Source organism: Mycteria americana, chromosome 4 (genome assembly GCF_035582795.1).
Source record: "Mycteria americana isolate JAX WOST 10 ecotype Jacksonville Zoo and Gardens chromosome 4, USCA_MyAme_1.0, whole genome shotgun sequence".
NCBI lineage: Eukaryota > Metazoa > Chordata > Aves > Ciconiiformes > Ciconiidae > Mycteria > Mycteria americana.
The window spans coordinates 12,320,001-12,332,134 of NC_134368.1; the positions used below are offsets into that span (position 1 = coordinate 12,320,001).

General features: G+C 48.1%; 1 protein-coding gene across 1 annotated transcript; it reads left to right on the forward strand.

Annotated features, from left to right (window-relative positions):
• The first annotated feature begins 1,808 nt into the window (after window positions 1–1,808).
• LOC142408916 (homeobox protein HMX2-like) lies at window positions 1,809–4,233 on the forward strand. The gene is made up of 2 exons (XM_075499676.1): window positions 1,809–2,120; window positions 2,677–4,233. Exons 1-2 carry the CDS (start codon window positions 1,913–1,915, stop codon window positions 3,267–3,269), a joined length of 801 nt encoding a protein of 266 aa, XP_075355791.1. The 5' UTR covers window positions 1,809–1,912; the 3' UTR covers window positions 3,270–4,233.
• Window positions 4,234–12,134: the final 7,901 nt, after the last annotated feature.

Sequence of the window (12,134 nt, forward strand, 5' to 3'; positions counted from 1 at the left end):
TGCAGCAAGAATAGATGTGAGCACTTGGGACATGCCTCACTCACAGGCAGCGGGAAGGGAGGCCGAGACAGAAGCACAAGGGTAAAGACCGACCCGACCTGGCATCCAAGTTCCCCATGCTCCAAGTTTTACTAGCTCACACGGAATTTCTTAATTTATCTTTTCAGCTGCTTCTTCGCATTTTGTACCACTGTTCCCTGTCCATTCTCTCGCCCTATCCCTCTCTCTTAATGGGACATTTTGCTCCACCAGAACCACCAGCTTGTACAGAAGATTGCAAGACAAATGCAACAAATTGGGCATTTGGCCAATAATCGTGTTGACGGAAGACGGATATACATGTATAAATATTTTTTTTTTTCTTGGTGGAAAATGTACAGCTCTCCAGCAGATGGGTGCATTAAAATCTGAGTGCATTTATCAAGTGAAACAAATATTCATGAAAAAGAGCTGAAACCCGCTCTCCCAAGAACCAGTGCTTTAAAGATTAACACAGTCCAAAGTCTTAAGATGCCCTGATTTTAGCTCACGGAACCTCTGGCATCACCATATTTAAAAGCCTGTCAGCAATTCTATTGTCAACTCTTTTTCAAGGGCTTCTCACTTGCCCTCAGCAGTTTTCGTGGTGGAAACATCGAGATTCGGCCTAAAAAGGCCTCTCTCTTAAAAGCCGGTTGGAAACATTTCCCTGGCTTTACACAGGGGTGCAGGGAAGGAGAGGGTTCCCTGTGATCCACAAGTGATGGCAGCTCTAACGTAGCTGGACGCCCTGCCTTGAGTAGTGCAAACGGCTTCTAAAACTTTGCAGTGCTGGTAGGTGGTGGGGAGCAAAAGTTCTCCAGATAATACAGAAACACACTGATCCCTCCCCAAGTCCCCCAGCATCTCCCACAGCCCAGGCGAGGGCTTCTCCATCCTCCAACATCCACACGTTGGACGTACTCACACACGCACTAGCCAGCACGTTCTCATCATTCCCGTACCAAGTGCAGGATCTCATACAAGTTTTAGGTCTTGAAAACTACAGAAGAGCTTTGCAGACCCACGGGGGGTGGATTTCGGGGTGGCCTGACACCACGGGGCTCCTTGAGAGGAAAGGGGTTCCCTTTCTCCCTAGGGAAACTCTGCAGTCTTGGCCTGAGGGCCCGCAGGTGGAAGGACCACAGGGACCATCATGAATTACTCTTCCCCAGGGCCCCCCCATCCCCTCACAACGGCGTCGATAATCTGCAGCAAATGCCCTCAGCAGACTGTCTGGGATCGTGCCAGGTGCTGTACAAACACATGGAGGGGTTTTGCCAGCTCCCAGCTTCCCCTTTCCCTCCTGCCCTCGCTCACTGCCATCACTGCCTTTCCTTGTCACACTCCACCCCATTCCCCGGCTCTCATTTCCAATTCTCTCCCTCCATCCTTCTCCTTCACTCCAGAGATCTCCCTCCTGCCATCCCACATCCTCTTTCCCGTGGGCTCCCTTGGGCCTGGCTCTGCCTCCCCCCCCAGCAGTGAAGGGCCCGGGCAGGAGGACAGCCAGCCCTGCCCTGCCCCGGCTGCCCAGGGCACTCTCTCGGGGCGAGGACAAGGGCACCTCGGCGTGCTCCCCCCATCCCTTCCTCCCCGCTTCCCTCCAGCTCCTGCTCCTTTTCCTTCTTCGCTTCCTCTCTTCCCTGCCGCCTCCCCTCCCTCTCTCCCTCCCCTGCACCGCTCCCCCCTTTGGCTCCCTCTAGCTCCATCCCCTCCCTCCGCCGCCCCGACCCCTCCTCCCTCCCCCCCGACCCATCCTTCCCTCCGCCCCGGCTGCCGCCCTCCCGCCCCAGCCAGTCCCGCCGCGCAGCACGGCTCGGCTCGGCTCGGCTCGGCTCGGCTCGGCTCGGCGCAGCTCGGCTCGGCTCGGCTCGGCTCGGCTCGGCGCGCCATGGTGCAGCTCGGGGGCGGCCGCCGAGCCCCACCGCCGGCCCCGGCCGCGCCACCGGCCTTCAGCATCGACAGCATCCTGCAGCCCGGCCCCCGCCGCCCGGCCCCGGAGCAGGGCAGAGCCCGCTGCGCGCTGCCGGAGGAGGAGGAGGAGGAGGAGGAAGAGGGGCCTGCGGAGCAAGACCCCAGTAAAGGCTCCAGCGACTCGGGTACAGAGCCGGCAGCCCGCCTCAGGCTGTCTCGCCCGTCGGGTCGCAGCTCGGCCCCCACCCAGGCGGTGGCCCCGGCCCGGCTCGCAGCCCAGCACCCGGCGGGGGTCTGCCCCGGGCCTCCCCAGCGCCGCCGGGCCGGGACCGCGCACACGCACACGCAGACATACACACATACACGCAGCCGCGGTGCCCACGCAGCCGGAGGAGGAACCGAGATGCCACCGGCACACGCACACACACACACACGCACCAACCTGCTCCCAGGGGCTTTTCCAGGGTGTTTTGCCCCCCTCCCGGCCTCCTCGGTTGTTTGTCCCGCGTCCGGGAGCCCCTGACTGCTCTGTCATATAGCTAGCAGAGAGATATCCTTAGATCTTTACTTCTCCCCCTGGAGGGGGGGGGGCCATGGCCAGCTATCGGCAACCCCCTCCCCATCCTACCCCCCACCCCCCCGGCCTCGGCCCCCTCCCTAGCGCTCCGCCGGGCCGTGCGTGCATGCGGGGCGGGGGCGGGGGCGGCGGCGGGGGGCTGATGCTGTGCTTTGCCCTTGCAGGCAGCGAGCCCCGCCGGCTCCGGGCGGAGGGGACGAGCCGAGGCCTCCGCCCGGAGGCCGAGGGCGGCGGCAGCGGTGTGGGCTCCCCGCTCCCCGCGGAGGGGCTGCGCGGCTCCCGGCATCCGTCGCCGCGGGAGGCCCGGGGCTGCGGCGGGGAGAGCGGCAGGTCGCCGGCGGCGGGCGGCAGGAAGAAGACGCGGACCATCTTCTCCAAGAGCCAGGTCTTCCAGCTGGAGTCCACCTTCGACGTGAAGCGCTACCTGAGCAGCTCGGAGCGGGCCGGGCTGGCCGCCTCGCTGCACCTCACCGAGACCCAGGTGAAGATCTGGTTCCAGAACCGGCGCAACAAGCTCAAGAGACAGATGTCGGCCGAGCCCGAGGGCCCGGGCCCGGCGCCGGCGGACCCCCCCGGGGAGTCACCGCCCCCCGCCGCGGCGGCTCTCTCCTTCCCGGCCCTTTACAAGGACAGCACCCTGCTCAGCCGCTGCTTGCTGCCGCTGCCCTTCCCCCTGCTCTACCCGGGCAGCGCCATCCCCTACCTCTGCCTCCCCGGGCCGGGCAAACACTTCAGCCTGGTGGACGGGGACGTATAGCCTCTCCCCCCGGCCCCCGACCTTCCTCTTGCCGGGAGCCGCCCCGATGTTATTTGTGCCCGCGCCGTGTTGGTGGGGTGTCCGCCTTCCCCGCAGCCGGCGACAGCCGCCCCCCCGCCCACGGAGGGGCCGCCCGGGCTCCCCCCACCCGTGTCCGTGGGCCGCCGACACGTTATTAAAGCTTCAAAGGGCGCTGCCAGCCCGCCCTGCCTCTTGCAGCGCTTTTCCTCTGGTCCGGACGGAGGAGATAACACGGAGCCACCAAAGAAACAGGGATGTGTTCTGCCTCCCTCCCTCCCAAATTATCCCGTGCCCATATTTCAGGGGAGCCGATGCTCTGGCTCAGCCCACGGGGACTGTGCCCCACGTCTGCCCCAGCGCCGTGGCCGTCGCTGTACCGTGAACCGAGTCACTTTTAATGCAGCTTGCTAAAAGCGAAGGCTGCGATGTGCTCCTCTATCTCAAACTCTCCACCTCCAATATCCCCCAGGTTAACTTCTCCCCATCTTTGACATTATCAAAATGTAGACACCTTTCCTCAGATCTGATTCTTAAACTGTGACTTCTCTGATTTTTTTTTCCTCTCCCGAAAAATTCCAAGCTCTCTCTCACGCTTTTTGTGCTAACCAGTTCTCAAACTGTGGCTCGTCTGATGTTTTTGCAGAGTAAGACAAGCTGTCTCTCGTACTTCTTGTGCTAACCGCGCCCCCCGAAATCTCGTGGGACCATTTTATCTGCTATCCTAGAGTAGAGAAGTGTTATTTTTTTTTCGTATATTTCCAAACGCATTTGTCGTCCTTTGGTTTCCAAGTTCACACGCTTTATATTCAGAGGTTGGAAATAAACCTTTTCAGAAAGCTGAAATGCATGCCTTTTCAATACAGTTACTACTAGGCAGTACCAAACGAAAGATATTGCCTAGAGTGCATCGATGGTTTTTATTCTAAAAATAAAGGTTAAAAACACAATCGTGGCATTACGAAATTCACCCGTGCGTGCGAAAACGGGCAACCTGTCGACTTTCCCAGTGGGAAAAGAAAAAAACCGATAGGTGTTTCGGCGAGATAAGAACCGTTTTTCTTTCCTTTTCCCACTCTTCTTCCATTTGTCCTTCCGTGGGCAATTAATACAGGTGTGCAACAACCTCCGTGCAGCTGCGTGGGCCAGCCCGCGGAGGAGACCCCGGCGCAAGCGGCAGCCCCGCGGCTCAGCGCCGCCGTTGCCATTTCCTTGGAGCCGGGAAAGCGCTGCGGCGGGGACCGCGGCGGGGGCGATGCTGCGGGGGCCGTGCCGAGGCAGTGCCTGCGCCAGCCCGGCTCTGGAAAACGGCTTCGGCGGCTGTGCGAAGTGTTCTCCCGGCTGCCGCGATCTGGGAGCGTTGTTTGACCTCTCCTCTCGCTTTTTAATCGGTCTCGAATTAGGGTCAAGTAGCAGGAGGAGTCTCACAGGGTGCCTTTGCTCTGGAACAACATAAATATCGTCGAGACTGTTGCAAGGATAGTACAACGAAGTGGAGACGCTGAAGGGGACCTGCCGGGTGCACTTCAGAGCTCAGGTTCCCCCAAACTGCAGCTCCCGGGAAGGTGCAGGAGGCGAATTAACGCTTTGGGTCACACGACCGACCCCTCTTTTCTGATCTGACTTTATAATGACGGTTAAAGAAATTAAGCTCTTCTGAGTCCGCGAGTTGTTCCGTGGCTAAAAACATTTGGAGACACATACAAGCAACGATGTCCTTATTTCCGAGGATGATGTGACATGGTTCGCGTGTGCCCATTTTTTCGTAACTGATCATCTATACCGGAACCTCCCTTTAGTTGTTACTTCTAATATTTCCAATGTCGATACGCCCTTACTCGATTACTGCCACGAGATTAATCAATACCGATAGAGGCAAAATCCGGCTTTTCCCCAATGCCTAGCAATGGAAGTTTGATCAGATGCAGCAGCTATACAGTAAGGTCCCTTTCTTTAGTTCTTTAATATGGAACTAATATTCATTTAAAGAAACTGCCCTTCCACATAACTGCAGACTCAGATGTGAAAAGATAATTATATAAAGAAGTCGCTATTCGGCAATTAATCTACTTTTCACGGCATTTATCAAGCCATTTTCAGTCTTATTCTTCTCTCTGTTTTTTTTTTTTCAATTTGCCGTCCAAATTGTTTCTGGAGTTACAGAGGCAACTGAAGGAAAATACGGACCTAAAATTCGGAGCGAGTTCTTTTACAATAAAAACAGCAGGAAGAGATCTGCATGCCGCAGTGCCAGTGCACAGTCCGATTTCACCACTTGCTGCCGACCAACTGCGAAGCTACGATCGTTAGGAGTTAACGTTGCCATCGGGGAATGCCTGAAACACCCGGGTAGCTGGGGAGAGTAAATAACCATCCCGAAACACTCATCCCCCATCAAGATATAACTGCTGGTATCGAGATCATTGGCCAAAAGTATTAACCGAACTGTTGCTACTCAGTGTAACACGGCCAGTGGCAAGGTGGCTTTCTTGAAGAAAACCAAGTTCACGACGTATCAGGATTCCCAGCTGAGCAGTCACTGCTGATCACACTGAATATTACTGACATTTCTTTTACAGCTTAAAACAATTGCATTTGCAATTATAAATCGTTCCTACTACAACAAGAGATTGCTACTAGCTACCGTACAGCAGGAGATTAGCACTGGATAGCCTGTTGATGGGATACTTTAAAAAATGAAACAAACGGCAACAAAACTAAACAAAAAACCCTCTGTGAGAGCTTGCAAACAGTTTGAGAAGAAGAAGAAGAAAAAAACCCCAACAAACCAAAAACCCAAACAGTGCTAGAACTGATTAGTTGCTGGAACTGAGATTTAAAAAATTGCTGTTAAAGTTTGACGTGATGAAAAGAGATAGTGCAGCTGGGGGAGAAGCGGGTGGAAGACATGATATGCTTCCATACTGAAGGGATTCCCTATTAAAAGCTCATACACAGTGCTGCAGTTTATTTTTTTTTTTGCATTAGAAGAATAGCTAGAGGCCCTACCTTTGCTGAGAGATGCCTTGTGTTAGGCATGGCACATATGTAATGACAGCCTACCCCAGAATACTCTATAAACTGACTAGAAAAGAAAGATAGGACTAAGACCTGGCCCCTGAACCTTCCAAAAGAAGGATCATAATCAAACACAACCTTTCTCAACAGGAAAATATATTTGAAAAGCAGTTGGAGACATACATAAATGCATTGGATACATACATAAATGCATTGCTTGTGAAACAGTGCAATACAAGGGCTTAAAAGAGCCGTTCCATCTCTCTCTCCTCCATCTTTTTGTAAAAGCCCCAGATGGCTGTTCCTAAGTGCAGCAGCTCCAGGAAACTTGATTTTCATCTCACCTGTGATGTTGTAAAATTCCCTGGGATTAGGATGGTCAGTCACACTGCTGCATGTGGCAGCTTTTCTTGTTCAAGACCATACCAAGAATTAGAAGATCCAATTATTTCTGCTGGAGAGTAAGTCTTCTCACTTGTCTGCTCTGTTGGAAGCTTTTGCAAAACTCCCCCAGGACTGGTTTCCCCCTGGAGTCTCCTCATCAGGAGGCTGAACCAGGCACTTTCTACGGTTTTGTTTTGCTTTGCTGTTTCTTTAATCAGTGCATACATAGACATCTTTATGGACCAGCACAAGGACATTGTGCCAGCCCTTCTTCTCATCTCCCCTGCTATTTGGACTTCTGCTCCTAATCAGGCTGGTGCTCACCTCCACAAGGTGAGAGAAGGTACGGTACAGACTATAGAGAGAAAAGTTACTCAGCATAGCTCTTTGGCCTTGCCAGGGGTTGATCTAGAGTACAGAAAACTCTCCTGCTTCTTCTTCCTTGCTCCTGGATTTGCTGTTTTTTTCTTTTTTATTTGGTTAACCTCAATGGTAGCTTGTCATTCCTTTTTTAAGGAAAGTATTGAACTTACTACACCATAGCAGAAGTAGGGCTTCATCTGCCTAGCGGAAGGCGTGCAGCGTTACCCCAAAATGTAGTATTCTTTCATGGAAGTCACCACAGATTTACATTACTGGAATTAGGAAGAGAAAGAAGAGTCATAGCCTTACCTTCCAGGAAAGACTCATTTGAATCTAGGCAAGATTAATCAAATTTAAGGAAGATAAGAATTCATCACAGCATCATGGAAAAGGCACAACATTGATCATCCAAAATCATCATGAACAAGAAAAAAACAGTTTGGAGTGAGACACAGTAAAAATGCTTTCTGTGCATCTTCTTACAGCAGAGGTCCAACTGCACTTTTTTCTTGAAAAGCCAGCAGTGTCCCTTCTCTGCTTCTTCATGTGAATGTATGCAGTGGGCTCATTTTGCAGGTTAAACTTGGGCTGGGCCTGATTCTGCTTTCCTTTACAAACACATGGTTAGAAGGCAAGGGTGTGACCTCTAGAATATGTCTAATTCAGAGCTGAATTTGTCAGATGGAGTCCTTAAGATCTTTTCCTTTTTAAAGTACGTGAAGTAGTAATATCCTCATAGTTATGATGTGAAATAGTAGCCATATTGAAAAAATCAGATATGGATTTACTAGAGAGGCTTGGAAAAGGATGAAACTCATTGCTCCATGCATCTACATTTGCCTTAACACTGATGTTGAACACGCTCTTACATCATGAGGTGTGATTGCCAACGAGTTCATCTGTCACTTTAAAGATCATACATAAATTGCTTAAAATAAAAACCCAGAAACTGTCTATTACTAAAAATAAAGGCCACCAAACAGTATAGTATCAGGAATATTCATCTTGTGTCCCATTTTGTGTTGCAGGTACCTGTGAAATGCTCTGCCCCTAAAAGCAGGAAGCCTTTTATTTCAGAGAATAATTTAACTCTAGAGCAGACAGTGTGTTCTGGCATGGGAAACAGTGATTGCAATATAATCAGTGCACAGAGAGGAGAATCATACCTGCCTCTTCTCTGCTCTCAACAAATCAATTACATTGGTACTGGCCTTCATATAACACCCAACAGAGACCAGAAAACATCACCAGACATTCTAAGAAAAATGAAATGTAAAGGAATGCCCAGTGTGAAACAGCACAACATTCCCAGCTGTATCATCAAAATCAAGTTATTTTGCACAAAAAGCCACTGAGAATACATAAGCAGAGGAGTCTGTAAGATCAGAAAATCTGCAGTAAGCTAGAAGGTACAAAGCAGGAGAGGAAGGCACAGACATGCTCGAAGGGGGCTCTAAAGAGGGACGAAGCATGGCAGTGGGTAACAGTTTTTCAAGTGAAATTTTGTTTCCAGCTGCGAGCTTTTTAGGACCTAGTGGACAACAGAGGCTGCTTTTACAAGCAGGTATGTGGTCAGAGGGTCAGGAGCCATACCTGGAGTCAGCAACCCAATATATCAGATACAAATCACGGGTCTACCGTGACAACTGGGTGTTGTGTCAGACCAGAATCGATGGGTGGGTTTGAGGGCAAAGGCAGAGCTTTGAGTAAAGACCTCATTGTACAGACCAATGTCTGGATTTCAGTTCTCCACGGTCTACTTCGGTCACATGTGTCCTTTGGGACAGCGATGTCTGAGTTGGTCTGGTTGGAGCAGAAGCCACCCTAGTTTGCTCAAACCTTTTTCATCAGGTGTTTGTGAATTGTTATACAGGAAGAAATGACACCTTGTTAAGCAACAGATACTTTCCCACAGGTTGGATTTTTTCATTACTTTCATACTCAGGTTTACAGAGGTCAGAAGTACGACCTTTACAAAGGATGCACCCATATGAGAGAACAACTGAGGAAGTTCTTCATGGTCTTCTTGTATCTTGGATTTAAATTATTGAACCACCATAGCTCTTCTCAGGTAGGGATGGCATCCGAGCAGTTGATGAAGATCACCACTGGATTGAATCTAGATCAGCTTTCATCCTACTCTCCTGCCCAAATCTGCCAGATCCAGCTCTCCAATTCTTTCAACGGCCATCTATAGGGCAGCTATAAGAACCTCTGTTCAGCCTGTAGATTTTCTCTAGGAACATTTCAAAGTTTTATTTGTGACCACCAGTGAGAAAAGTAAAGCTACTCAGACAGCCAACACAACTGGAAAGATTGGTGTGAACTCTAGCTCTTTCTAAGCATCATGAATAGATATATTACTGAAAAATAATCTCTATATGTGATTATTAAGTCTTTTTAAAGTAACATCAATATTCAAATCAGAAAGGAGATTTGGCTACCAGCTAACCATAATGTTCTCCAAGTTCCAGGCTTCTAGGAGACATATATCAGTATACACATGTAGAGACTATACTCACTATGAAGTATGTACTTCCTTAAGTTACTCCTGACAACATAAATGTTCCTTATTTCTCATTTTTGTAAATAAGTAGCAATTTTAGATCTATGTTGCAAATCAATAGCTGGGACTCCTGGACCAAAGTCTTTTATTCTTTCCTTAGGGTTGCAATGTCTACTCAATCTTTCACTGTTTGTTACTAAGTTGGAGTGAATCCTTTGGATGAACAGATATAGAGCTGAACATCCCCATGTTCTTCCATGCAGACTGAGATTTATATCTGTACACTGATTCCTAGTCATCAGCTGAGTAAATAACTGATGCTCATGTATTTTCAGATATATTTGTATGTGTTTTAGCAGACAATGGGACACTGAAAAATGCTAACTGGTTAAAAAAGTTTTATTTATAGCAATCTCTAATATTTTGTACATGTAGGATTGTTTGACAACTTCTCTGACGCATACTCTCTGTCTTTTTGTACAACACAAGTGAAGTAATCTAGAGCTGTTATGGTATATTACTGTGTAATTTCAATGTTTGCTTAGGCAGTCAATGTGAAATTACAGATGCAAAGAACTCTAATTACTCCGTAGGAAATGTTATGTGGTAGGATGTGCATGTGTTTTTAAAAGAGCCTGTAATTTGTGGATTTGTAACTAAATAGCTGCATTCAATTTCCATTATTAGATAATTACTTCACATATGTGTCTGCTTCCCCAGACCCCTAAACCTGACTTTTTAATGGATAAGGAGAATGGCACTAGTTATATATCTTTGTGCCAACAAGCCTTTGATAACCATGTGGTAAAAGTTGTAAAATAGAGATCCAGGCAAAACAGATGAAAAGATAGCAGCTAAATTAGAAAAGAAGTATGCTTAGCATCGTGAGCTTACAGACTGCGTCATGAAATCCGTGAAGAAGTACCTGGAAAATAAAGTTATATCTTCATATTAAGGAGCTCACAGAACTAAAAACATATCAAGCAACAACTATTTCTTAATGTTTCCATGGAATTATTTTGCTAGATGAATTTTATCCTAAAAGAATAATTATTTCCTTGAAAAGAAGATTTCTGATTTAGAAATGCAAAATAGTTTGAAAATAAGTATTAAAACTAGCAACTCAGTTATTAAGACAAATCCCACCTTTAATGAAGTCTCCCAATAACAGAAACTCGATCTCTCTTGCATGTGTCAAGAGAGACAGAGAATCTATAACCATCGCTGTCAGAAATAGCAGATGGCTGATACAGTTAGGACATCAGTCCACTTTGCCGTGTCATTGGACTCTGATCTAAATCAATGGGGAAATGTCCCTAATATGTCTACTTGTCCCTTTATTGTATAATCTTTTGCCTTGGGTCAGATGCCAGGATCAATGGATTCTCATGTTTTCCGTTGAATTCACCGACTTCATATTATGAAAGGGGCTACTTAGGATGGTGACAGTAATAGCAGGGGACTGCCCTTGATGAACTGAAAGCGCCTTCCACCATAAGTCTGGCTGGGGATTACTGTAAGCAAACACCAAGAAACATTGCAAGTGAAAGCAATTTGGGGAGAGGCTCTGGGAACTTCGGAAAGGCATGCATTCTTAAACCTATGGCTTTTCACTCTGAAGCTATGTTTTGGTGAAGCACTGTTGTCAGACTTGGTTAGATTACTCAACAGATCTGCTTGGAACCTGAGGAACACATCTAGCAAACCCATGGGGGCATGATACCAAAGTAAGTCAAGTGGCTTGGAAAGAGTCTCTTTTGACCAGGTCTTTCCTGAAGGAGAATCTGGGTGCTCCTCTGAATGAAAGTGGTGAGAAAACCATGGCTTAATTTACTGGAGGCAAGACCTGAGATGTGTCATACATCAAGCTCTTAGAAATGGCTAAAGAAAATGAGAAGCTATTGCATCTTGTGAAAGGCTGCATGCGCTAATTTTCCACTGCTGTTGTTGCTTTCTGCTACAAGCCCCAGAGGAACATACTGTTTATATTCTCAGATTGTTTTATATACTAGGATTATTCCAAGGTCTTTTTTATGAACATGTAAAAAACTACAATGAAATGTCAGATTCACAAGTCGAACATAACATTCTCCCAATATGAATGAAATGAAGGAACAGGGACTTCAGCAGACTTTGTAGGTCAAGTCCTTTTCCAGTGTCAGACAGCATCAACTTTGCAAAAATTAAAATTAACACAGTAATGTATAGGTCTGTGAAATGGGGTTGAGTTGTATTCCTAAATAGAATATATATGGCTTTTGACTATGTTTGAGAGTATGTACATTCCAGTTCATTTTTTAATAAAATTAATACTTGCACCTGGCACCACCATTTTCTAGTGGCGGTGGAACAGATCTATAATTGCAATTATTCTCCTCCTGGGTGATTTAGTTCAACTCCCTGCGTCATGCAGGATATTCCCCGACATTATTTCTACTACTTATCTAATCTATTATTGAATAGTTCTGGTGATTGTGCCTCAATTACCTCCATTACCTCTCTCCCAATGCTTAACTGCTCTGTCTGATATGATTCCCTCCCACCCTACAATGAATGGCTTGGATCATACGACGTGT

Bases quoted from the DNA above. Each gene is read 5' to 3' on its own strand.
- LOC142408916 (XM_075499676.1), top strand. From the start codon at position 1,913: ATGGTGCAGCTCGGGGGCGGCCGCCGAGCCCCACCGCCGGCCCCGGCC. The intron at 2,121-2,676 runs GTACAGAGCCGG...TTGCCCTTGCAG, and splicing joins TAAAGGCTCCAGCGACTCGG to GCAGCGAGCCCCGCCGGCTC.